Source organism: Spinacia oleracea, chromosome 3, assembly GCF_020520425.1.
Source record: "Spinacia oleracea cultivar Varoflay chromosome 3, BTI_SOV_V1, whole genome shotgun sequence".
Taxonomy (NCBI): Eukaryota; Viridiplantae; Streptophyta; class Magnoliopsida; order Caryophyllales; family Amaranthaceae; genus Spinacia; species Spinacia oleracea.
This window is the reverse complement of record NC_079489.1, coordinates 145,365,084-145,391,074: the sequence shown is the minus strand read 5'-3', so window position 1 is coordinate 145,391,074 and position 25,991 is coordinate 145,365,084. Positions and strand designations below refer to the sequence as shown.

Below are 25,991 nucleotides of genomic sequence, written 5' to 3'. Positions count from 1 at the left end.
CTGAAAATCGTGAGTCACCAAAACTCCGATCAAACTACTGCACATAACGCTCGCCCTGCAAGCGCCCGTTACACAGTCTACCTCGTTCCAAAGAAAAAGCGAAAGAAAACAAATCAAGGATAAGAACTGTCAAAATATACCCAGAAATCATTTTCAACGCCCAGAGCTGGGCGCCGATATCTTTAACGCCCCAGCCTGGGCGCTGAATCTTTCTGCTAGCCAAGTTTTGCCCGGATATAAAAATAAGAAAGAAACACCTATGAATCCTCGCATCGAACGAAGTAATAAACCGTGCACGCCCACATAGAAGGTGCTACACTTGTTCGAGCACATGAACGAGGCGTGATGATGTGCTCCAATGCAAAAATAATAATGATATCCCAACACCTGGAGAAATGTTCTAATACATGCGGATAGGCCACACAAGCCTACGTCGCACCATAAGTTCAACCATCCCACGGTACAAGTCTAAAAAAAAAAAAGAGAGTAAGGCATATTGCACTAATGCGGGCACGACCAAAGAGCATGTGTAAAAGAGGCAAAGACTACTTATCGCCCAAATTCAAAATGCAAGCCACACGACTTCTACATTAAGGATTAAAGGTAGCAAAATATTACCTACCACGAAAGGGATAGCTCGCACCTACACGAGCGGAACCCCAGTGCATCTTTCTCGAAAGAACCTACAAAAATCGTACGCCAAAAGGAAGCATCCCAACATGCATACTTGGGGGCTCCAAGCTACGAAACAACCATAGCAAAATAAAAAAAAATCTCGAAGCAAATGTTTGAACAAACGAAAGGGCACGATGTTTGAGCCCACCTCGTGAATGGGCCTGAACCCTATCAAGCTTCTAAACAAACTATTCAAAATCAGTCATTGCTCAAAAAAAAAATGATTCAAACAAACTGATTAATGGACCGCACACAACGGCCATTCTATGAACGCTCGTTCGCACATACATATCATCTTTTCTAAGTATCGAACATTTACGAACGCGTTCAAAAGAAAAAGAAAAGGAAAACGAACGAACAAGAGGCCAATTGTGTCATCAAGAAACCTCTCCAGAAATTATTTTCAGCGCCCAGCGCTGGGCGCCGATATCTTTAACGCCCAGGCATGGGCGCCGAAAATGATCCCAGGCCCAAAAACAAACAGCTCTGACTTCTATAGGGCCCTGTCATATTCATTCGACTTGAAAATTGCCGATTTCTTTACTGAAAGTCGCACCTCACGGCTTTGTTAAGAGTAGCACACCACTACAAAGATCGCTCGCATTTACGAGCACAATCCCAAACACGATCAAGGACATTACAGAATGCGTATCCCCAAGGAACCTCTTTGACAAGAAATGACCGTCAAGCACGAGTGCTTGGGGGCTCGAAAGAAAATATATATTTCAAAAGAAAGTGTGCAAAGTTAAAACAATATTCCCATACTACACTGTACGAAGTCCCGTGTTTGGATAACCTCAAAAGATAAAACCGGATTATGACCTCAAGACAAAGGTCGTCGTTGATACTTATACATAGTCCCCTAATCAAGGACCCAAGTAGTGGAAAAATTGAGCCATAAAGACTAGCTCAAAACCATGAAAGATGATGACCACGAGACAATGGTCCGTCTAAGCACGTTGTCAACCCACATTCAGGTTGCAACTAAGTCCGAGCATCCCTCGAAAGAATTCGCTCCTACAAGAATGAATAAAAAGAAATTCTCAAGAGAAATCACAAGAGAAAAAATGAAATAGGGACTTGTCCACCTCAATCAGGCAAGACCGCGGCACGCGAATCCCAAATCAAAAAGACGAATTCATGTTCGCTCACCTCCAGCGAGCGGGGTGTCCACCCTTAGCGGACAGGGCTCGCCCACCTTCAGCGGGCGGGGTCTGCGTCACTAGCCGCGCAGGTCCTCAGTTTTCGAAAAATAAAGTCTTCAAATTTAAAACAAGCTCGCCATCTTCAGCCGGCGGGGTCTATGTCACAAACCACGTAGGTCCTTATTTTCAAAAAACACAAACAAATTTCAAAATAGATTCGTCCACTTCTATCGGACGGGGTGTCCACCCTTAGCGGACAGGTTCGCCATCTTTAGTCGGCGGGGTCTACGTCACAAACCGCGTAGGTCCTTATTTTCAAATTTCAAAAACAGATTCGTCCACTTCTATCGGACGGGGTGTCCACCCTTAGCGGACAGGCTCGCCATCTTTAGCCGGCGGGGTCTGCGTCACTAACCGCGCAGGTCCTTAGTCGCTGCAGCGATAACTTTTTCTGGTTTTCCCTTTTTCCAAAAATTAAAGGATCGGTTCTCCCTTTTTCCAAAAATTAAAGGATTGGTTTTCCGTTTTTCCAAAAAAGAACGATGTGTTAAAGGATTGGTTTTCCGTTTTTCCAAAAAAGAACGATGTGATCGGTTTTCCCTTTTTCCAAAAATTAAAGGATTGGTTTTCCGTTTTTCCAAAAATTAAAGGATTGGTTTTCCGTTTTTCCAAAAAAGAACGATGTGCTGGATGTTCCTTCGTTTTACGTCCCATAAAAACAAGGGGGTTTTCTCGTTTAGCTAACCCTGAAAATGATAATCTTTAAAAAAACATTTTTACCTCGTGATTGGGCTTGGCCAGGCCCAATTACACTTTATAGCTTTGATTTCGAAAACATCTGTAGCTACTCCCAATGACAAAGTGAGGGAGTTTCTACGCATCTGTAGCTACTCCCAATGACAAAGTGAGGGAGTTTCTACGCCTCTTTAGATACTTCCAATGACAAAGTGAGGGAGTTTCTATACTATCCGTTGACAAATCCCAATGACACGTGAGGGATATGTCGACACTTCAAGTGATGACCCTTAAGTCAAATGTTATCACTCGCGGGCTTGTGAGACCCTCGCAAAACAAGTCACCTACACTATGGCTTGTGTGACGCACTCCGTCCAGTACTTTGACCATCGTCTCATCCCGAGACTCAATCAAAGTGGGGCTAACTGTAGACACCTACTTTTGTCCCCATTCCCGAAAGGGAAGGTTCGATGATGAGAACATAAATCTCCACTTGGCAACGCATCTCCTATAAAATAACGAATCTCAATCACCCTTTTCATTTCACCCGAAACCTGCTATTTATAGAAACTTGCTATTTATGGAAACATGCTAAAAATAGTAACTACCGTAATGGGTAGTTGTTAAAAGTGGCAAGTCATAAAAGATAGAAACCTGTCAGAACTAGGTGTTGCACTCCAACATAAATCCTAAATGAGATAGAAATTGCGAGAGAATCCTGTTCCTAATACGATTCAAAAATAAGAGTTACGTATTAATTAAAATCCTAACGAGCCTAGAGTTCGTAATGGGCCCAGACGCATCCCGTCATAAAATTAATACGCACTAAAAGACTCGATTAAGTCTCATACACTTCGGATTCTAAGAGTCTGAATCTGACAAAGAAACGGCCCAAACATCAATTTCAACGCCCAGCACTGGGCGCTGAAATTGCCTGGATCCTATTTTCAACGCCCAGAGCTGGGCGCCGAAATCTTTGACGCCCAGCCCTGGGCGCTGAAAATACTTGGGACGTGTTCTTTCCTGATTCCTCGTGGATTAGAGTTCTACAATTCTATCTTTCCACGAACTCTTTTCTATAAATATGGCCCCAAGTTCGACGTGAAAAAGACAACACACAATTATTATTCTGAGTATTGACTCTAAACCCCTAAGCCTAAGCCTCACGCTGCGAAACTGATCACACGTTCTGTCGCAATTGATCCAAAAATCGAACAGAACGTATCCTGTCCCGTAATTTGAGATTCGTTAAATAAAAGGAGAAATAGCAAAGTCAAAGTGGTTAGTTTTTTGAGAACCGTGACGCACCTCTCAAGGGTGCGTCGTAATGTGTCCCTTTTCTATGGTTTAATTGCTTTCCTCGCCCTTTTTATAAACTGTTAAACTAATCAAATCTGATTGTTCTATCACGCCTAATAAAGATAATATGTTGGGAAATTGGATTATCATGCTAGGTCCCTTAAAACAATCTAAATCACATAATCGCGATCGATCTAGTATTATATGTTGCATATTGTTAAAATCAACTCAGATTAGTTTAATAGTTAACGCATGTCCCTTCAATTATTTATGCTGAGCTAGCAAGGATATCCTGCCTCTGGAGTTATCGAAGAGCGAGTACTCCTCTCGGTAGTTACAGTCCCCCGAACCCTCAATCTCTACCTTGCGGGTGTATGTTTAGAGATCCCCACACCAGGGATCACAAGGGAACCTACGGCCGTCGTAGTCAAACATAATTGCACTCCCTTTATGTCACGATAACCGGGTTTTGTCAGTTTTTCTCATTGTCGTTAAAAACTGAATGGCGACTCCTATATTACTAGTCAATTGGGTGTAAACTCACATGAAATCCAATTACACTTGATTTGACAAAAAGAAACGTCACACCCACGAGGGACGAGGTCACGTATTAGCCTCGTGCTTTTTCGACCCCCTCACACTAAGTAAAGAATGTTTGAACTATATATAAGCATTTACTAAGTTAAACATCAAAGGATCTGAATAGATTCTTAACCTATATTATATATCAAAGAATTTAGCTGGATTCAGTATCTACTGAAATTGAATGAGCTAAAGTTACATGAATAGAATTCAATTGAGAATTATTCTGCAAAGAATTTATCATGTATGATATAATATGATGATCGCCAAAAATGTATCGTATGGCTTTAGGCATGACGAACATATACCAATCTCTATTGATCTAAGTGAAGATCAACTAGATTGAGATCAAGAAAAACTTATGGTACTTGAAAAAGTACATAGGAATAGTTTTTGATTCAAGGAAATAAAGATATGCTAAATATTGATGCTACACGCATAAACACTGGCAAAGGATCAAGCAAGATTCCTTTGGAGTTAACCATTGACAAGGACGAGCTAAAGAGCATCGTGTTTCGAAATGACAACATGGATTGGAGACTAGAGTTGTTGCGTGGGAAATTAAAATAATAATTTCTATGTTCTAAGATACAGCTGGAAAGTCTTTCACATATCCGTGAACTGCTTGGATAAGTAAATCCAAACCAAATCATCACTAGAAACCTATACAGTTGAAGTAAAAGTACTTATTGCCTAAGAAGCAATAAAACAGGGTTGTTTATGTTAAAGAGTTCTTCACTGAACTTGGGTAGATCACATGTCTGTTGACTTAATGGTTCTTCATTGCAAAATGCGTAGAACCACTAATGTAGCAAAGAAAGACTAGATCACAAAATAAACATACTCAAAAGATCTTATCATCATATCTCGAAGAACATTCGATGAAAAGGATATTAAGATTGGCAAAGCATGATAACTAAACCTATGCAAAAAGTGAGAAGCAACACTCACATTGTAGCACTGGAAATCAAGCATAGCTTTAAATTCCATGAACTGTTTTAGAAGATGGGTTTGAGGCCCATGGTTGTAAAACATTGGGGTTGAACATTTATCATATATGAAATGTATTTTCATATTCCATTTAATCTTGGTTTAGTATTAAATGATGAGTCCCTTCAATTTGACGATATATTCAAGATAGACTGTCAGGACCAGTCCTGTGACTAAGAAATGTCTATCAAGTGAACTTGAATGTCAAAAGTTGAAAATGGTCCCTGGTCGAAGTTTTCTATAAAGATGGACGCATAGAAAACGTTAGACGACTAGAATGCAAGATGACTAGTAGTTCTGTTTCTTGAACTATGTGGACATGGCAATGTCGTAATAATTTGCATAGATACTTACTTTGGGAAGACTAGTATCGGACAGACCTATGAAATTTTACTGTAAGAGATGAAAATCTGTCATAAGTAAATTTCATTAAAATTATTAGACACTAATCCTCAATACCTGAGTGATTTGAGATTACTTGTGTTGAGAACTGCTTACTTTGGGGATTATCCTCCCATAAATCGGGATGAGATGCTGAAAGTTGTACAAGGCCACTCGGAGAGCTAGAAACTATAAAATGCATGGCCGTGCTCAGATGAATCATAGGATATGATTATCTGTTTATTTGATCAGTTGAACTCTGAAACCAAGAAACACCTCTGGACATAATAAGGATGACAACTCTTACCTTATGTTCAAGAGCAAGCATCTAGCGACAAAGGAATTAGGAAATGCACACTTGTCCCTAAGGACAAGTGGGAGATTGAAGGAAATAATGCCCTTGATACAAGTATGCATTTAATGTTAAGTCTAATAAATGCGGTTCAGTATTAATTAACAAATTAATAATTCAGTGAGATCAAGTGAGCTGAATGCCTAGCTAGAGGCCGCTTCAGTTCAAGTGGAATTAATGATATTAATCCACATCTTACTCTTGACTGAACCCGTAGGGTCACACAAATAGTACGTAAACGGATCAAGTATTTAATGGAATTAAATACTCCATCTATGGATATTCGGAAACGACGGATCTTGGTTTCAGTGGGAGCTGAGATCGTCAAAGGCAAGTAAATGAATACTCCGGATACGATGATATTGCCAGAAACGGAAATATGGATCGTATCGGAAATATAAATATTATCCAAGTCGTAGATGTTGCCGGAAACGGAAACATGGAACGTATCGGAAAATATTATCGGAAATGGAAATATTGCCGGAATCGGAAATATTGCCGGAAACAGAAATATTGTCAGAATCGGAAATATTATCGGAATCGGAAAATAATTCCGGAAACGGAAATATTAAATATTTGTTCGAAACGGAAATTAATTCCGGAATCGAAAATGTTAAATATTGTTCGTATCGGAAATGAATTCCGGATTCGGGAATTTAATCGGAAGCGCATCGTACGAATTAGCATCGGACGAGACTTGCTAGACGAAGGCCCAGCACGAAGCCAGGCCCGCGTCCAGCACGCCAAGCGCCCAACAAAAACGCTGCCAAAGCCTCGCCAGGCCCAGCAAGGCCATAGCGCGCGCGAGCTCGTGGGCTGCGGGCTGTGCATCTCGCGTAGGCCGCAAGGTTTGCGCGGGGCTGTCCGGCTCGTGCTCGTGCAACGCTTGTGTTCAATACGAATCCTAAAGCTAATGGAATTCGTTCTATGATTAAATCCTAATCCTAATAGATAGAATTTGTTTAATAGAGTTTTAATGAGATTCTAATTAAACTAATTGTTATCCTAATAGGATTCTAAATCCCTTTCCATGACTCTATAAATATGTGCCTAGGTTCACAATTTATGAATGAGAATTCAAGTATTCAAAGGTAAGATTTTCAAGCAAAAATCAGCCAAACACTTGCCACATATTAGCCGAAAATTCTAAGTACCTTAAGGGAGATTCTAGTTGGTCAATCTTAAGGCGGATCCGGACGTGCTGTGGACTTTCTACGGAGGGACGACACTTGGAGTCCTAAAGACTTGTTCTTGTTCGGTTCGGGCGCAGCTAGGGAGGGCACGCTACAAAGTGTATGCATCCTAGACTAAGTATATGATTATGTGCAATTAATATGATTCCTGGCATTAATGTTTTTCCGCATGATTTATGTTGTTCATATGTATCATAACCTAACATCGGAAATATTACCGGAAACGGAAATATTGTCGGAATCGGAAATTTTATCGGAAACGCAGGCCCAGCCAAGCAGCACGCAAGGCCATGCCCAACGTGCAAGGCAACTGGCGCGCCCAAGCAATGGGCTGCGCGCAGCGCTGTGGGCCGAGCTGCTTGGTGCGCGCGCGCGTCCAGCGCCCCTTGTGGGTTGTGCGTGCGTGTGTGCGTTGAGTTCGTGCATCGTCGAATCCTTAAGAAATTAGGATTAGATTAAAGATTAAATTTCCTAAAGTTACTAGAGTTAGTTGTTTAATTAAACAATAACTTATTAGTTTTAATTAATGTCTAATTCTAATAGGATTAGATTAATTGAAACCTAGTAGACTTCTAATTCCATTATTCCAACCCTATAAATAGGTGATGACATTCACAATTTATAAACACTCCAATTCAAGTATTCATATAGTTTTAAGGATTAAAACTAACGTTAATTTGCCACAAATTATATTCGAATAACTTAAAACCTTAGGTGCAATTCTAGTTAATTAAACCTAAGGCGGATCCGAACGTGCTGTGGACTATCTACGGAGGGACTACACTTGGAGTGCTAAACTTGTTCTTGTTCGGTTCGGGAGCAGCTAGGGAGGGCACGCTACTAATGTATGCATCCTAAATTATGCTAATTGTTATGTGGCAATTAATTTGGATTCCTGGCTTTATGGTTTTTCCGAATGAAATATATATGCTTTATATGTATCATAACCTAACAGTGGTATCACGAGCCTCTAATTAATTCCACACTAAATAATAGTTAACATGGTTAAATTTTATAAATTTGCAATGAATTAAAGGGGTTATTAATTTCGTTTTTTATAATTAATTGCAAATTCGTGCGATTATTTAATTATATGTTCGCAGAATTTTTGGCAGTTTAGTCAATAATGGTCGGAATCGTATACTTTTATAGTGAATTTTTCATGTGAACGGCGTTTTAAAATTTTGACTAGAATCAAAGGTTTGATGCCTAACCCAGAATTCCCAAATTCGAAGCCTAACTATGACTTTTCAGAGGTTTTTGTTTTTCGAACGCAAAATTTGTAATTTTTAAGATGTTAAATTAAATATTTGCGATTCTTGTTTGTAAATCTTGAATCTATGATTGACCTACTATATATGTTTAACAATTTTAATGCCTAAGCTTGTTAATTATACAACCTAATTTGTAATTGTAATTAATTTGTTGAAATTCGAATAATTTAGAATTTGATTTGTTTTTCATAATTAATTGACAATTTAATTAGGTAAGCTGAGCCAGTGAGATGTTGTACGACACACAAACCTCCGCCATAAAGGGGTCCAAAGGAAACCGAAGACCGTTCTCGAGGTGGTGGTTGTACACTAAAATGAAGCCGCTCGGTGGATGAGTCACCCGAGGACGCTCTTGATCAGGGAGCTCACACCAGTACCCCAAAGCATACGGAATCCCATATAGCTCCTCGGCGCGACGATGATAGGCGTCAGCCTTCGCCCTCACCAACCATTCAACTGATTTATTCAAAGGGCCGGTCAACTCCGTCGTCTCATGCAAGATGGACGCAAGCCTGGAATTAGGATCTGCCTCTCGAAAATGACGAGGGAACCGAGGATAAATTCTGCGCTCCCCCGAAGGACCAACTTTCTTCCCAGAATCGGCACGGGCGGACCCAGCAGAGAACTCCTTCGTCTTCACCAAGGAAGCCTCCCCCTCAAATTCCTCGCTGGAGGACTCAACAACAAACTTGCTCTTACCCTTATCCTTAGCCATAGCCGGAAAACGAACTTCCTAGGGTTCAGAGGGTAGGGTAGAAGAGAAAGCACAAAAAGAAAGAGATTCTCGAGAAAATTACCTTCTTCCGAAGCGGAATTGGCCGATGAATCAAACGCAGCAAGTTCCCGAAGAAGAAGATCAACCAAAAGCCGTAGATCTGAAGAAATCAGACACTTGAAACCGGCGGAATTATGAAAGAGAAATTGCGAAAGAGAGAGAAAGTGAAATAAAGGTTTGAAAGAAATGATCAAGCTCCCTATTTATAGAAGAAAAGAAACGCCTGAACTTCCTTCAAAGCCACGATCTCCACTACTCAAAGCAAGTCCCAACACTTACAATGATGATAAGGTTTTTCGAAAATTTAATTCCAGAAGTTGGAAAGGGTTTCAAAGATTTCTTCCGGAGGTTAAATAGGAGCTCCGGATCTCTCTCTCGTAGGTTGAGTAGGAGCTCCAAAAAGTACTTCCAGAGGTTAAACAAGGCTTACGAGTTGTTCTTCCGGCAGTCGGTAAACTTTTGCGAATAAAGCTTCCGAAACTATTCTGGAGGATTTGTTGTCAAAGGCACCAAAAACTTACGAGTGACTTTGTGGTTTGAAATTCATTCCGGCAATACATTTTAAAAGTTGTTAATCCCAAGAAGATGATGTATGGTGCAAAGAAAAGATTCAATTAGCAACAATAATATGAATGGGCGAATATAAACGGACTTTTATTGTGTATTCACATAAATATATTAAAACAAAAGCAAGGTAAAAGTAAAATTCAAATGATACTTGGTATTAAATTATCCTATATTTAGGGAGAATTCTACCTGCATTTACTACCTCCCAATAAGAATTCTTGTGGTTAAGCCGGTCTACTCCGTAGTGGAAGTGTCAAGTGTGGTACAAGTAGGAGGAGGAGTTTGTCTGTCTGGTTTTTCGGAGTTCTTCCATATTTCCACTCCATCAGCCAACCCTCTACACTTCTCATGGAGGACATGTCAGCATACTATTATGCACCACCACCTTCACACCCCCCTCCACCACCATCCGACATTCACTCCGCCTTCTACAACACTCACTACCACCCTCCTCCTCCTCCTCCTCCTCAACATCTTCCACCACCGGTGTCTCTGCAGCACTCTCACCACATTCCTCCACCATCCCTCCACCCTCCTCCTCCTTCTTTCTCTCACCTTCTACCACCACCGCATTCTTCTCGCGACGAAGTTCGCACCCTCTTTGTTGCAGGACTTCCCGAAGATGTCAAGCCTCGCGAATTATACAACCTCTTCCGCGACTTTCCTGGCTACCTGTCTTCCAATCTTCGCTCTCCTTCCAACAATTCTCAGGTTTTTCTTTCTCTTTATCTTTTCTTTTTCGTGGTCTGAAATTTGGCGATTCAATTTTAAGCTTAACTGAGGTAATTTGGGATGAACCCTGAAATTTGTAGGGTTTTGATATTTCTCGATTAATCTCGTGATTTGTAAGTGAAAGGAATTCGATTGGGGAAAAATGGGATCACACAGATTGTTTTTTCTAGTTTACCTGGGGAATTCAATAACTGCCGCAGATAAGAATCAATTTCAACAAATCTTTTAGCATTAATTTGCAAGTTTTTAAATTGGATGAGTAGTTTTATTGAAGATTGATTTGAGAATCACTCATTAACTAAACTTGAGGTGGCTACTGGCTAGTGATGCATCATTGTTCCATCTGCAAGGAGAGTTGAACTTGAGACTGTTAGTTTCAATTTTGTCAATGAAGCTTGGCATTTGTTCCATATGACTATATGAGCTCTCTGACAATTTGTTTGTTGGTGGCAGCCATTCGCTTTCGTTGTGTTTGCTGATCAACAGTCAGCAGTCACTGCAATGCATGAAATACATGTAAGTTATTGATATGACTACTGTGCATATAGGTATCCATTTCATCTTCCAATGTTGTCAATAGAGAGAGATATTTGTTGTGAAGTGCATAGTTTTTTTTTGACACTGTGAGACAAGTGATTTGCTGCTATTACTGCTGCTTAAAATGTTTAGGAAGATGAGACACCTGCTTGAACACCATTTTTTCTTAGTATCTGCTTTATGAATTGAAATCACCAGAAAGAGGCTGGATTTAGATGTTGTTAATTGAATCATTGAATAAAGGCTTCTCATTTAATTCGCTCATCACAAATGTCCTGTTTTGTAGAGGTCGCTAGTTAAGGAAATGGAAAATAATTTTGATGCACTCGCGCGGAGTCAAGTTGCTCCCTCATCGGAATACCCATGCTGTTCTCAGTTCATAGTACTATGATCTTCACTTTCAATCATAACCATGGGTTGGAGGGAGGGTGGGAGGGGGCCCCTAAGTAAATACTTCCTCCATTCCTTAACAGTGAGTGGGTATAAGAAAAAGGTGGATACAGTACTACAGACAAAGTGTGTAAAAAGGTGGCTTGGTATAAGAAAAGATTGGATTAAGTAAGAGAGGGTGAGTGAGTGAAAATATTGTTGGAAAATATTGTTGAAAAACGGGCCAACGGGGTAAGATGATATTAAGCGTTTGCCAAAAATAGAGCAAAATAGAAATGAGTAGAACTTTATGAAATATCCCAAAACGAAAAATGAGTAGAAGTTTCATTTCTTAAGTCCCAGAATCAAATTGATCATCGATTCTAGGTCTTAACGAGCCTGAACATTAAAGAATGAAGGCTGAAGGGAGTATCTAAAAGGTGGTAGTCTATGATTATTTAACTACAGTAAGGCTTGTCTTGTTCTTGAATTTTTTTTGGTTTCCAATTATATGCATTCAAAAGCTGATAATATTTCAGACAACCATTGTAAGTGAATAATAGCCTCTGCATATTACCTCTAAGATGATATCCTAGGAACGGACGTCTACATTACATTGTTAATATGTTGTTGATTACATAAAACTATATTGAGAGATCTTTTTTCTTATTGCTTGTGTTAGGGTATGGTCTTTGATCTAGAAAAAGGATCAACCTTATACATTGATCTAGCAAAATCTAATTCACGATCTAAGCGTCAAAGGGCAGGTCGGTAGTGCTTATCTCCCTGTTTAGTTATCTTGTATTATCAAGTATTTGTCTTAAGTCGTTTGGTAAAGAATACCCTGCACCAACCCACTTTCTTAATAGTAATATTCTACTCTGTAATTGTTGGGTTTGGTGACCAGATGATGAAGGGCCTGCTGCTTCAGATAAGAAGCATAAGGGATCTCCTGCTATTCCAAGAGGTAGTGCTGAGTTGGGTAAGATGGTTATATATTACCTTTCTGTTCTTCGTATTATATTGTTGTTTGAGTTAGTAGCTTCATCCCGTGATATTGGACAGATTGCACTGTAACATTACATGGTGATAAGGAAACTAAAAAATTGCAGAAGTTATTTCCGTGGCTTTTCACATTTTTGTTTCACTATTCTCATTTCTCTCTACACAATGCTAGTTCGTCAGGAGAGCACACTTGTCTTCAAACTCACTTTGCACATGTTTTTGTCACGCTTGGGCACTAGCAGGTGTTGGCAGCTTTCACATTCCTGGGATGGGTAGTTCTGCTCACAACACAATTGGTTATCCATCTGCACAAAGGTCATTTGCACTACTGCACATCTTTATTACTTGGATCCAAATATACCTTTGGCCAACTAAGCACATTTGTGATGCTTGCCTTTGTAATTTATCTCTTTAAGTTCGGGAGTCAGTTTACTTGCTTATTTATATTTTTTTGGTTCCGGGAGTTAGAGTGCCTTGATTCCTTTTATGGGTCAACTTCTGATCCACATGCTGGTTTTCTGACCTTTGTTATCCTTCTGTCATTTAGTCATCGGAGCTATAATAGCAGAGGCATCAGTGAAGCAAATGCTGCTAAATCTGTAAGTCGGGTGCTTGGATGTTTTGCTTGCTGTAAGGTCTTGCTTCTTCTATGTTAAGCTGTTGTGGATCCATGAGGGTCTTATGTCATGTAAACTGCAATTTACCACAACATATTGTGTTTCTTTCTCCTTTTGGCCCACCCATAGTTGACGTAGTCGATACCGTATCTTAGAGATCACTATCTAAAATTATTCACTTAAGCATGAAAAAGGTTGCGATTTTTACCTTGGTCATTTGTACTAGAGGCTAAATATGTGTTTACCTTAAACTATTTTCTTTTTAAGCTTTTTTGTTTGCCTTCGTTATTACATTATAAACATTTTTTATCTGATGTGATTACCCATGTTTTCTTGTTATGAGAAAGTCTGATAACTTGTTTTTATTTATTTATTTATTATATATGTGTTTTCTTTTCTTCGTGCAGAGCCACAGTTCAGCCTCCCATATTCCACAAGAGAATCCTCCATGTCCAACAATTTTCGTGGCTAACTTAGGCCCTGAATCTTCTGAACAAGAGCTAACTAAAGTTTTTTCAAGGTCTATAGCAGCCACTGGCTTACTTTCATATAAGTTGCTACTGTTATTCTTCTCTTCCTTTTTCCCCTCCTTTTCTTTGGGTTATTATTATTGTTTTTCAGCGTTGTAAGTACGTGCATGCAACTTTCATACAGATGTCGCGGATTCTTAAAGCTAAAGATTCAAGGCACATACGGGGCTCCTGTTGCGTTTGTTGACTTCCAGGTCAGCCTGCAATCCCCCTTGGGTGTCTCATCATTTGAGAAATAGAACGAATATTTGTTAATATCCGTAAATTCCTATGTTTACTGGGGCAAGTTCATTCTGGTGCAGGATACTGCCTGCTCAAGTGAGGCTATGAGTCAACTGCAAGGCACAGTTCTTTTCTCGTCTTCATCTGGCGAAGGCTTGCGTTTGGAGTATCCTTTTGTTCTAAAAGTCTTTGCATTTTGTTTTGATTCTTAATACTTCCTTCCTTCTCTTTAGTAGCTCATGTGATGAAGAGTTGTAATTAGAAGAGTACAAAGGAAGTATATACAACAATACAAGTGTTTTTATAGTTCCCTCAGCTATTTTTTTTTGGTTTTCTTGACAAAATCCAGATATGCTAAATCAAGGATGGGGATGCGAAGAAAGCCCAAGTAGGTTGAAGTTGAGTAAAACACCAAGATGTTTGATAGCACTATTGTGTTTGTACTCTGTAGTTGTGTTCATCCTAGAAAATTTTGGGTGTCCATGAGCATTTCTGGTGGTTTATTTGATAATCTTGTTTCAGAGTCCTTTGAAAACTTATGTTGGTGGATAACCTCTATGTAATAGACTTTTAGTGGAGAAACTTCCGAATCAATAAAAAAGTTCTTATCTGATTTGTCATTTGTGGTTAAAACTGGAGTGTTAGATTTTTACAGTTTGTCAACATATGTCCATATGGGTAAGATCTACTAGGTGGAATCAGAATAAGAACAAATTGGAAAACGATCAACTATCCCAATCAACATGGCCAAATTGGTTATCCTTTACCTTATGCTGCTGTGCATGAATGTCTGAGCGACAGGATATTTGAAGTATACTATGCATCTGAAAACAAGGAAAGAAACAGTAATTGATGGATGCTTGTTTGTTTTTTTTTTTTGAGGGAAAATTGATGGATGCTTCTTGAATAAGCATGAATCAATTTCCCTCAAAAAAAAAAAAAAAGGGCATGACTTAATTTTATTTTCGGAAGAGTTTTAACGGTTTGCTGATAAATTTCAAACAGCCTGGTAAATGGAAACATATACTTCGTATGATATCCTTTTAACTTGAGAGAAGAGATTTCTGTTATTTCTAGAACAACTTATGATAAGTGAGCTAACCAATGAACACATTCACTAATAGCTTCTTGACTTTACTTGTGTTAAGAGCAATGGGTGATTATTGAAGTAATTAGGGAAGAACAAATTGGAACAATTAAGTAAAGCAAGAAATTAAAATTCACCAATTCCAACAACTTGGTCTTAGCTTGACTCGAGATCAATTATGGCCCAACATAAAGCTCACTTTAAATTCACAAAGTTCCTTGATTTAATATACACAACCCCAACAATGCATCGGATTTAACATATGTCTGTGTACAAAAATCTATAAAAACACAATCACAATCCAACCAGTTCTATAGCTCGAATCAATTAGTACACATGTAAAAAAAAAACTAAAGAGGTTCACTTATTTCAAGCAGTTCATTCCTAAGACCAGTAAACATCATTGAATCAGTCTCAATAGGCTTGAATTTCACAAGAGCTGAGGGGACTAAATCCTCTTGCTCGAGTGTCGATGCTCTCTCCCCCGGTGCAGGAAAACACGGTATCAAACGCCGTTTCAGTGGGACCGGATGTATCAACTCAAATTCCAACCCTTCTTGTTTCAGAGCCACACTAACAAACTCATAGAGAGCACTAGTTGACTCTTTAGGTGAGAAAACACCTTGTAAAACCACCCCATCAGGAAACTGAACTCTGATGATTGTTCTTGTATATCTCTTCCTAGCAGCTTGAGCTTGCTTTTCTTTAAAAGATTTGGGGATCAAAAGCTGAGATTCTGCCATTTTCTTCTTCCTCAACTCTGCTTCTCTTCTCACTTCTTCAGATGACAGCTTGTAGAAAGAGTCTGGTAATGTAATTCTTGCAGCAACACTCTCAGAAACTGAAAAGAACACTTTAATTTGTCTATCAATGATCAAAGGCTCATTCTCTTTCACCTTCTTTTCAACTTCAACCTTGTCACTGGCTACCTTCAATGAAGATGATAAGCTGCTACTTTTTGCCTGTTCAATTAAGTTTACTGAGTTTTTCAACATCAGAAGTTGCTCTTCTGAAGGTGTATCCATCACAGCCCACATCTCTCCTCCCTCTTCTTTAAGTTCAAATCCAACTTCTTCTAGTAACTCAATTCCTCCAGTTACTTCACCAATGGCTTCCCTTATCTTGGGATTGCTCATCCTTATCCTGCGAAATTTCGGATTTTCTGGCTCCTTCACTGTGTTTCTGAACAACCTCATTACAATATCAACAGAACTATCAGATGGGTTTCCTGACAAATACACACCAATACAACCTTCTAATTTGTTTGTTGATTCGACCTTATTTTCATTACTATTCATTACCATTGAAGGATTTGAAGCCGAATCCAAATCAGCAGCATCATCTATTGATCCATTGCTTGTTTTAGCAGTAATACAAGATTCAATGTGCGATGACACCTCCTCTTCAGAAGTAAAACCCGAACCACAAACTGGGCATTCGAACACGTTATTAAGTGAGTACCCATTCTTATTTCTTTTCCCAGTTGTAATCAATGAATCAAATGGATCAAACCCATCTATAGAGGAAGGGTGATTGGGGTTCGAATCTGGGTTTGATTTTGGATTTGGAATTGAACCCTTTTGACCTTCAAATGAGGTGGGTCTTTGATCAAATCTTGGTGGTGTGATTAAAGGCTTTGGATGAACAGTTTGTGCGGCTGAAGAGGGGCGAATAGGGTTCGGATTAGTGGGCCCTGAAGAAGATGAAGAAGAACCAAGAACTCTGCCTTGACCTTTGAATTTGCCAGAGGAAGAAGATGATGATGACATTTGATTGTTGACCTTTTTCATGAAACCCTTGAATTTGTCTTTCATGTCATCCATTTTTTTTTCCTGTAAATTTGTGAATATCTGAGAGAGACGAAGCGAGAGATGTTAGATGAAGAAGAAGATGAAGATGAAGATGAACGACGAAATTGGTTGCGACGCGTACAAATACCTGAAATGTACAGTATTACAGAAGTAACAGTCGGACGCTAAGTAATTGGAATTCCGCGTGGGCCTGGAAATTTCAACGCCTGGAATTGGGCAGAGATTTCGTTCTAAATTCACTTCTAAGTTTTTTTTTTTTTGTTTGCGAATGAGTCACAGTGGCCATATAAATTATATAGGGGGCGGGGTATTCGAACCTGAGACCTATTGTACACAGGCCTTTAGTATTAACCACTAGGCCAAGACATCATTGGTTAAATTCACTTCTAAGTCCTTGCCCGTTAAATTTTATTTTATTTTTAATTGCGAATGAGCTATAAGAATAATACTCCCTCCGTCCCGGAATACTCGACCCGGTTTGACCGGCACAAAGTTTAAGGGACTTGAATTGACTTATTTAATTTAATAGGTAGTAGTTGATAGTGGGGTATTATTTTAATGTAATTGTGGAAAATGTGTAAAGGGGTGGGGTTGAGGGAGAGTAGGGGTTGAATTTTTAATTATTTTTTGTATGGAGTAGGGGGTAGGTGGGTTAATAGGGGTGGAGTGAGAAATAATATAATATTGTTAGAATATTTCCATTTTTAGAAACAGGTCAAGTATTAAAGGACAGCCCGATAAGGAAAACAGGTCAAGTATTTCGGGACGGAGGGGGTATAAAATTATAAATGAGGCGTGAAGATTCGAACCTGGAACATATCATCCTCAATCTTAACCACTATGATAAGACATCATTTGTCCCTATGTTGGATTGAAATAATCTGAATTGAACTGAATTATACAAAGTATTATTAAACTAATAGCTGAATCACAAAATCTTGTTTATAATGGTTGTACATTAGTTTACTGTACACTAAGCCCACTTTAAGCAAGCCCAATTAGCTCACACGTGTGAACTCAATGTATACCGTGAAACAACTCTCCTTTGCTCTTTCTCTCTCCTCTCACGCGTTCTTCTCTCTCTTCCCTTTCTTCTCTTGGCTGCAATTTCTCTCACCATTTTCTTCCACCTTCCGTTCATCTGTTGCGATCTACGAATCTCTCTACTGCGATTTTTCTGCGTTCTCCTCCATTGTTCTTCAAGGTTTGTTTTCTTCATTTCTTTTGGTTTTTGATATTTAGATTTTCATATTTTAGCTTTGATTTAGGTTTTCTAGTAAGTTTTATTGTTTGTTCTTCATTGTCCATAATTTTCAATGTTTTATTTTGATTTAGGTTTTATCGATTATTGAGATTTTTAGGATTTATTCTGCGAATTATGTTTGAAATTTTGTTTTTCTATGTGTGTTGTTGCGATTTTGTTTTAGGGTGTTTGGTGTTGTTGCGATTTTGTTACTTAGCATAGATATGCTGGCTTGTTAGAGAGGTATGGGAGTATAATAGCTGAAAACAAGGTTAAAAGAATATAGAAGAAAAGGTTGAGATCCATGTGAAAGGGAGAGGAAGACAGAGAGAGAGAGCGTTTGTTAAGAAAAGCCAATTGAGAAAAGAGGCCCTTGTTTAGGACTTGCACCAATAGAGAGTTTCTAAGCTGTAGCACAGACCTTAAATTTTGATTTTTGGCAAAAGTCAGTAAGCTGAATCCACCTGTACAAGGCTTCTAAATAAGCTCTTTGAGACTTTGTGAGTCTACAATGGTTGTTATACCAGAAGCTGACCCCACCCTCAAGCTGCATTGCTGCTTCACGATGACTCTTTGTTGTTGGTTATGCGTTGTGACTGGCCAGAAGAAGCACCTACTGTGAGATATGACTCTGAACTTGATGGCAATCATTCATTGTTTTCCACATGTGAACAAGCCTGCAAAAAGTCGTAAATTAGTTTCCTATCGAGGGCACACGAAAGTGATTTAAATGCATCCTACATAGGCAAAAAAGGTCTTTGACAGGCGGGGCAGCCGGGATCATGAAGGATGAACGTTTGCAGAAAATACATGGTAGCTGCTTGAAAACTTTCGGAGTCCCCGCCTTACAAATGGATGCTTTGGCTTATTTACATGGTGTCAAATGGGCAGTATCACAACGTTTACATTAAGTAAGCATCTACATTGGTTCTCGTAATCTTGTGCAGCTTTTGCAGGGAAGTGTGCCACCACTGGACATTGCACTATTAGCTTTTGATGTTGACTTGAGCGAGCCGTAGGCCTGCTGCAGTGGTTGTTCTAGTGTTCTGTAGACAACATGATTCATGTCAGGCTTCGGAGGGGCATAACATTCCTGGGAAGGTTATAGGCTGAGGCTGAGGTGATTATAGTAGGGTTTGGTGGGGATTGAGGACGATTAGAAGGATTGGAAGTTGCGCTTCACCAAGACTTGGAGGTTGCTGCTGTTGCTTTTACCTTAAGCTTGCCCAGAATAATACGCTTGCATTGGCATCCTGCCTCATCTGATTCTATTGCTTTTTCCAGTGCTACTACAAAAGGCTATTAGCTCAAATGGCAGAGCAATGTGCAATTATGTACATGATGTGGGTTCAAATCCCGCATAGCCTACATGCTTGGAAGTTGCAAACTAAGTTATGAGGTTTCACTTAAGTGAAAAGATAGGAATATCAACAAAAGTTAAGAATATCAATATAACTTTATGGGTTAAAGTTGTGGTTTTGTAAATTAAAGTAATGGAAATTGTTCTAAAAGTTAAGATAGTCTTTCGTCGTCTCACGCTTAACTTTTACTTTTAATAACTTAACTTTAACGACTAAAAGTCTGACTTTTATATTTCTACCTTTTTTTAGCTAATGTGAGTCATCTAATATTTTTATTATACACATTGTAGTTTTTGTGTTAAAGTTATAATTCTATAGGTTAAAGTTATGAAAATTGTTCTAAAAGTTAAGACAGTGTTCCGTCATCTCAAACCTAACTTTTACTTTTAATAACTTAACTTTAACGACTAAAAGTCCGACTTTTATATTTCTACCTTTCTTCAGCTAATGTGAGTCATCTAATATATTTATTGCACACATTGTAGTTTTATGTGTATTTAGTTGTAGTTCTGTAGGTTAAAGTTATGGAAATTGTTCTAAAAGTTAAGACAGTCTTCCGTCATCTCAAACATAACTTTTACTTTTAATAACTTAACTTTAACTGCTAAAAGCCCGACTTTTATATTTTTACCTTTCCTCAGCTAATGTGAGTCGTGCATTCTTTTTATTTCACACATTATACTTTTCTGTGTTAAAGTTGTAGTTTTATAGGTTAAAGTTATGGAAATTGTTCTAAAAGTTAAGGTAGTTTTCCGTCATCTCAAACCTAACTTTTAATTTTAATAACTTAACTTTAATTGCTAAAAGTATGACTTTTATATTTTTACCTTTCTTTCGCTAATGTGAGTCGTGCATTATTTTTATTTCACTCATTGTACTTTTCTGTGTTAAAGTTGTGGTTCTATAGGTTAAAGTTATGGAATTGTTCTAAAAGTTAAGACGGTTTTCCGTCGTCTCAAACCTAACTTTTACTTTTATTAACTTAACTTTAACTGCTAAAAGTCTGACTTTTATATTTCTACCTTTCTTGCGCTAATGTGAGTCCTTCAATTTTTTATTGCACACATTGTAGTTTTATGTGTATTTAGTTGTAGTTCTTTAGGTTAAAGTTATGGAAATTGTTCTAAAAGTTAAGACAGTCTTCCGTCATCTCAAACCTAACTTTTACTTTTAATAACTTAACTTTAACTGCTAAAAGTCTGACTTTTATATTTTTACCTTTCTTCAGCTAATGTGAGTCTTGCATTCTTTTTATTTCAAACATTATAATTTTCTGTGTTAAAGTTGTAGTTTATAGGTTAAAGTTATGAAAATTGTTCTAAAAGTTAAGGCAGTCTTCCGTCATCTCAAACCCAACTTTTACTTTTAATAACTTAACTTTAACTGCTAAAAGCCTGACTTTTATATTTTTACCTTTCCTCAGCTAATGTGAGTCGTGCATTCTTTTTATTTTACACATTATACTTTTCTGTGTTAAAGTTGTAGTTTTATAGGTTAAAGTTATGGAAATTGTTCTAAAAGTTAAGGCAGTTTTCCGTCATCTCAAACCTAACTTTTAATTTTAATAACTTAACTTTAACTGCTAAAAGTATGACTTTTATATTTTTACCTTTCTTTCGCTAATGTGAGTCGTGCATTATTTTTATTTCACTCATTGTACTTTTCTGTGTTAAAGTTGTGGTTCTATAGGTTAAAGTTATGAAAATTGTTCTAAAAGTTAAGGCAGTCTTCCGTCATCTCAAACCCAACTTTTACTTTTAATAACTTAACTTTAACTGCTAAAATTCTTACTTTTATATTTTTACCTTTCTTCCGCTAATGTGAGTCCTGCATTATTTTTATTTTCACACATTGTACTTTTCTGTGTTAAAGTTGTAATTTTATAGGTTAAAGTTATGGAAAATGTTAAAAGTTAAGAAAAGTTTTGTACTAGTCTACCCAATATGCAAATGTTTGAACAGTAAGGCTATTAGCTCAAATGGTAGAGCAATGTGCATTTATGTATATGGTGTGGGTTCAAGTCCCATATAGCCTACATACTATTGGGTTGTGTTTTGATATACTGAGATACGACTATCAATATAATTAAATTCATCCCTAAATTGGTAAAAGTTATCCAAAATGCCGACTTATTTTTCAAGTAAAACCAATAGCCTATGTAGGATTTGAACCTACATCTCCGCACAAGTTGCACGGTGCTCGACCAGTTGAGCTAATAGGCTTACAAAAATAAACACACACACAATGTAGAAGATGAAAGACAAATCATGGCTTTAGAATTTATAGTAGTACATTGTTTCATCTGCTAACAATCTTAACCTTAAAAAAAGTAGTGGCTTCTTGTTTTAGTACTTGATAATTTGATATGTTTTGTTTTACCTTCTGTCTACTCTAGCTACCCTTTCATAATCAATGTGTTATTTGTTGGTTGCTCTATTCCACTACCCTTTCATAATCAACATGTTATGTAGTTTGCAGATTTTGGGCCAAAGTTGGCACTTAAACATCCTCAGCATTTCCAGCAGCATCAGGAGAACTATTATACAGATCAAGAGGATCACACCATGACTGGGAATGGGATAGACCCTGTTTATTTCCTCAAATTCCCTGTGCTTAGTAACTCACATTCACATATGGTGCCAGATCATGGTAATACTAGTAGCATTCATGATGGTAGCAATACTCCTACTAATAATAGTATTCAAAGCACCAAGCAATGACAACAATCTATCTACCTAGTTGTTGTTGCTGTTTGTTTGAATTCGACTACCCTATAAGTATCTACTTCAGTTAGTTGTTGAATTCTCTTAAGATATAACCGAATCATACTGAATGAGTCATATTCCATAAAAATGTGTGAAGATTGTGGCGGTTCTGGTATATGCTCAGAGTGTAAAGGAGAGGGATTTGTGCTTCAGAAACTCTCAGAAGAAAGGGCTGGCAGGGCTGGCAGGGCTAGGATGATTTCTAAGGATGCAGCTACTCGCTGTACATCTCTGGGTAACGATCTCCTTGTAAATATTAAGTATAAAACGATCAATGACAACCAGAAATTGGAAGACAACTAGCAAAGAAGTATGAAAATCTGGACATTATCAAACTAAAACTTATATTCACAATAGAAGGTTATGGCAGTGGACACTGGACTGGTTTATCATTGTCAAGAGGCAGCTGCAATAGAAAAGCAGCCCAACACCAGTCCGATACACAAACTATACACTAGCTCAGCGACAAAACCAGCTAACCACACACCTCAGCTATGCAGTCAAGACTCAAGCCCCTCAACAAAAACCCCACAAGTGAACTAAAGACACAACCACAAGGTCATCCAAAGTCAACTTGCTTCCTAAACCAAACAACAACACCAGGAAAAACACAGTAGCATAGGAACACTCAGTACAACATCACTAGATCAAAATAGAATATCAGATCATCAGAACCAAAACAACAGAAACAGTAAGACCAGGAACAACAATCCTCACAACCACAAATTTAATGAAATAATCTGATTCACCAACATTGTACTAGAACTTAACCATCAATCCCAACAAGCAACAGTAATAAATAAATTCAATCCAATTTCAATTACAACGATAGTGATGTTACATCCGCTAATGGAGACAAAATCAGGCTCAATTTTAGAGTATTAAATTGACTAATTAAGAATGGCAAGAACAAAACAGAATAACAACACAACTGCTTAGAAAATCAATCAAAATCAAATCAACCAGGCATACGAATAGATGAACGAAATTTTCACCATCAATCTAGAAAACCATTTACTAATTCTAAAGATTTTGAATACATACCTAAATTCCTCGATCTATCAAAAAAAGAGATAAATTCAAAGAGGTTGCATACATACCTAGATCAATCGCGTGAGGGATTCAAGCTCCAATTCGCATATTTTTTCGCGTTTTCTCCTTCACAATAGCAGATTTTCGATCCTCCATTGGTGCATCCATCGCAAATTCGAACCCAAATCGCATTTCTCTGCGACTTTCTCTCTCCTCTAGTTTTTGCGGTTTTCTTATTTTCTTTCTCCTCTTGAAATTGCGTGAAAGGAAGGAGGAAGGAATTGGGTGAAATAAGTTCGCACGTGTGAAATTATGGTGTACGTTAATATTAACGTAAACCTGTTGCGCACAAGACCAATTGTAGCTGAATTGATGATAACTCAAGTTATACTTGCATGTTTCCTCCATTTTAGAATCTTTGCAACATTTTGACTGAAACACTTACCTATGTACTAGTTTGACCATAAATATATGTAAATATATATTAGTAAAAGCTACTCCAACCGATGATACCTCGGTTTATACTTGTATATTCCCTCCGTTTTAGAATATTTGCAACGGTTTGACTGAAGCACTTATCCATGCACTAGTTTGACCATAAAGATATGTTATTATAAATTAGGCAATACTATAAAGTTAATATACATTAAGACTAATCTAACCACATACTTCCCCCGTTTCTTATTAGATGACCCAATTGGGTTCCGTACACTAATCGTTTTGTGATTTATACTTAAGAAAAAAAATATAGTCGTATGGGGTCTTATTAGATTGGTATCAATAAGTATTTTTTAAATATCAACTTTTTCTAAATTTTTTCTTATCAATATTTTAAGATATTAATGTTTGAAATCGTGCATTGTAAACGTGCCTAAATAATTGTGCCATCTAAAAAAGAACGGAGGAAGTATTACATAATAAACTTAATTTCATACTCCCTCCGTATTTATTTAAGGGATACACTTGCCTTTTCCGGCCGTATTTATTTAAGAGATATGCTTGCCATTTTTAGTTAAATAATACATCTAATTTACCTTATGACCCCCATTCTATTAAACAAATAATTTCATAAACCCACCCCACCTCCCACCCACCAAAATGACATGGTCCCCACTTGTTTAATTATTAAAATATCTATCCAACCCCACTAGCTTTATTATTTTATTTCTTTCAATTCTTCTTCTTAATACCCGTGTCCGACCAAGTGTATCTCTTAAGTAAATACGGAGGGAGTATATTATAAGAAAATATGGCCATAATCAATGTATAGTGCAAAAGTCAAAATGTTGCAAGTATTCAGAAACGGAGGGAGCAACAATATTTGTTACTTTCCTTATACATGAGATTATGATTGAATCTTTGACACAAAATAGTTTTTCTTTAATATTCCAAATGTTTCATAATAAGTGCCACATTTTTTTCGAATACTTGACACACTTTTCCATTAATTTCTCTCATACATATGATCCCTTTGCTCCATCCATTATTTACTTAAATTGCATGTCAAAGGCATATGTCACTTATTCTGAAACGAAGAGTACAAATACGAAGTAGTACTTTTGATAATAAGACATGTAATACATATCACTTAGCTAATTGATGAAAATACTCCCGTGCAGAAACTCGAAGTCACGAGTTTGATTATTATACAAAGTAGATTTCTAACTTTTTAAATAAAAGTGGAATGATGATATAGAACGAGGGAGGGAGAAATTAAAGTACTCCATAGAGATTGAACTAAGCTAAATTAAATTGAAAACATTCGAAAAGAACATGATCTAAATCCTAGAGAGATGAAGTAAAATTCCTTTAAATCTAGGATTACAATTTATCACCTAAAAAAATCGAAAAATTATTTTTTACCACCTAAAAAACTAAAACTTGTATTTTACCACCTAAAAAAATAATTTAAAACTTGTTTTTACCACCTGAAAAATGGAAAAATAGATGGAATTGCTATATATGTAGGAGGCAAATAACTTTAATATTTGATATGTTCTATTATTCCAAGATTTCATGTGTTTAATTCTCTTTTATTCCCCTGCTTCCTTATCTTCCATGAATTCACATAAATTTTCACTATTAATTCACAAAATTGACAAATTTCAAAGGCAGTAAATAGAGAAGGGTGAAAGAGCTAAAGAAAATCACACATGGAGTATAAAAACTGGAGGAAAATTGAACTAGATAGAGACACCTAAAGGTGACCTAATTTCGTTTTCGGGTGGAAAAAAATATTAAAACTTTTTAAAGTGGTAAGATACAAGTTTTTGTTTTTTAGGTAGTAAAAAACAATTTTTCGATTTTTATAGATGGTAAAAGTAAATTATCCTTAAATGTATAATAATCTTCAAGCTAAAATTTAAAATATCACCGTCTCAGCTAATAATATACGAAGTATTATTTATAATTTCTTTTGTGATGTTTGAATCCATCCTTTTTTTTTTCTTTTTTTTATTATAATTTATTGAATTACATGGTTTTGCAGGTTTTACAATTTACTTGCTTGGTTATTTGGCATGAGAACTAGCTAAAATGTAGGATACTTAAAGTCTTGCATCTTCCTCCCCTTGCAAAGTTACCTCCATTGTATTACTAGGGTTCAAGCTGCATTTTGTGCATGATATTTCCTTGACATTTACAATTAAATTACATCATTATTGTGCATTATCGAGCACTGAATCCAGAAAATGAGAACCTTAAAGCTCAAGC

At 37.4% G+C, this 25,991-nt stretch overlaps 2 protein-coding genes across 5 annotated transcripts; one reads left to right on the top strand and one right to left on the bottom strand.

The window, feature by feature from the left end:
• Positions 1 to 10,156: 10,156 nt before the first annotated feature.
• Positions 10,157 to 14,593, top strand: LOC110795531 (pre-mRNA-splicing factor srp1). 4 transcript variants are annotated; one of them, XM_022000543.2, is made up of 10 exons: positions 10,157 to 10,679; positions 11,154 to 11,216; positions 12,289 to 12,373; positions 12,514 to 12,573; positions 12,851 to 12,926; positions 13,159 to 13,210; positions 13,636 to 13,748; positions 13,883 to 13,952; positions 14,061 to 14,146; positions 14,330 to 14,593. In XM_022000543.2, exons 1-10 carry the CDS (start codon positions 10,317 to 10,319, stop codon positions 14,370 to 14,372), a joined length of 1,011 nt encoding a protein of 336 aa, XP_021856235.1. In that variant the 5' UTR covers positions 10,157 to 10,316; the 3' UTR covers positions 14,373 to 14,593. The 4 variants fall into 4 exon arrangements, with proteins under 4 accessions (XP_021856235.1, XP_021856233.1, XP_021856237.1 ...); XM_022000541.2 differs by having other exon boundaries at positions 12,514 to 12,588; XM_022000545.2 differs by having other exon boundaries at positions 10,158 to 10,679; positions 12,854 to 12,926.
• A 669-nt stretch (positions 14,594 to 15,262) lies between these two features.
• On the bottom strand, positions 15,263 to 17,191 carry LOC110795530 (plant UBX domain-containing protein 2). Its single transcript, XM_022000540.2, has 2 exons — positions 17,006 to 17,191; positions 15,263 to 16,917 (listed from the first exon to the last, which is right to left on the bottom strand). Exon 2 carries the CDS (start codon positions 16,888 to 16,890, stop codon positions 15,418 to 15,420), a length of 1,473 nt encoding a protein of 490 aa, XP_021856232.1. The 5' UTR covers positions 16,891 to 16,917; positions 17,006 to 17,191; the 3' UTR covers positions 15,263 to 15,417.
• Positions 17,192 to 25,991: the final 8,800 nt, after the last annotated feature.

What these genes read in the sequence shown, in the direction of transcription:
- LOC110795531 (XM_022000541.2), top strand. Translation starts at nt 10,317, where the DNA reads ATGGAGGACATGTCAGCATACTATTATGCACCACCACCTTCACACCCC. An exon ending in CTCCTTCCAACAATTCTCAG is followed by an intron (nt 10,680 to 11,153) that starts GTTTTTCTTTCT and finishes TGTTGGTGGCAG; the next exon opens with CCATTCGCTTTCGTTGTGTT. An exon ending in CTAACTAAAGTTTTTTCAAG is followed by an intron (nt 13,749 to 13,882) that starts GTCTATAGCAGC and finishes ACTTTCATACAG; the next exon opens with ATGTCGCGGATTCTTAAAGC.
- LOC110795530 (XM_022000540.2), bottom strand. Translation starts at nt 16,890, where the DNA reads ATGGATGACATGAAAGACAAATTCAAGGGTTTCATGAAAAAGGTCAAC.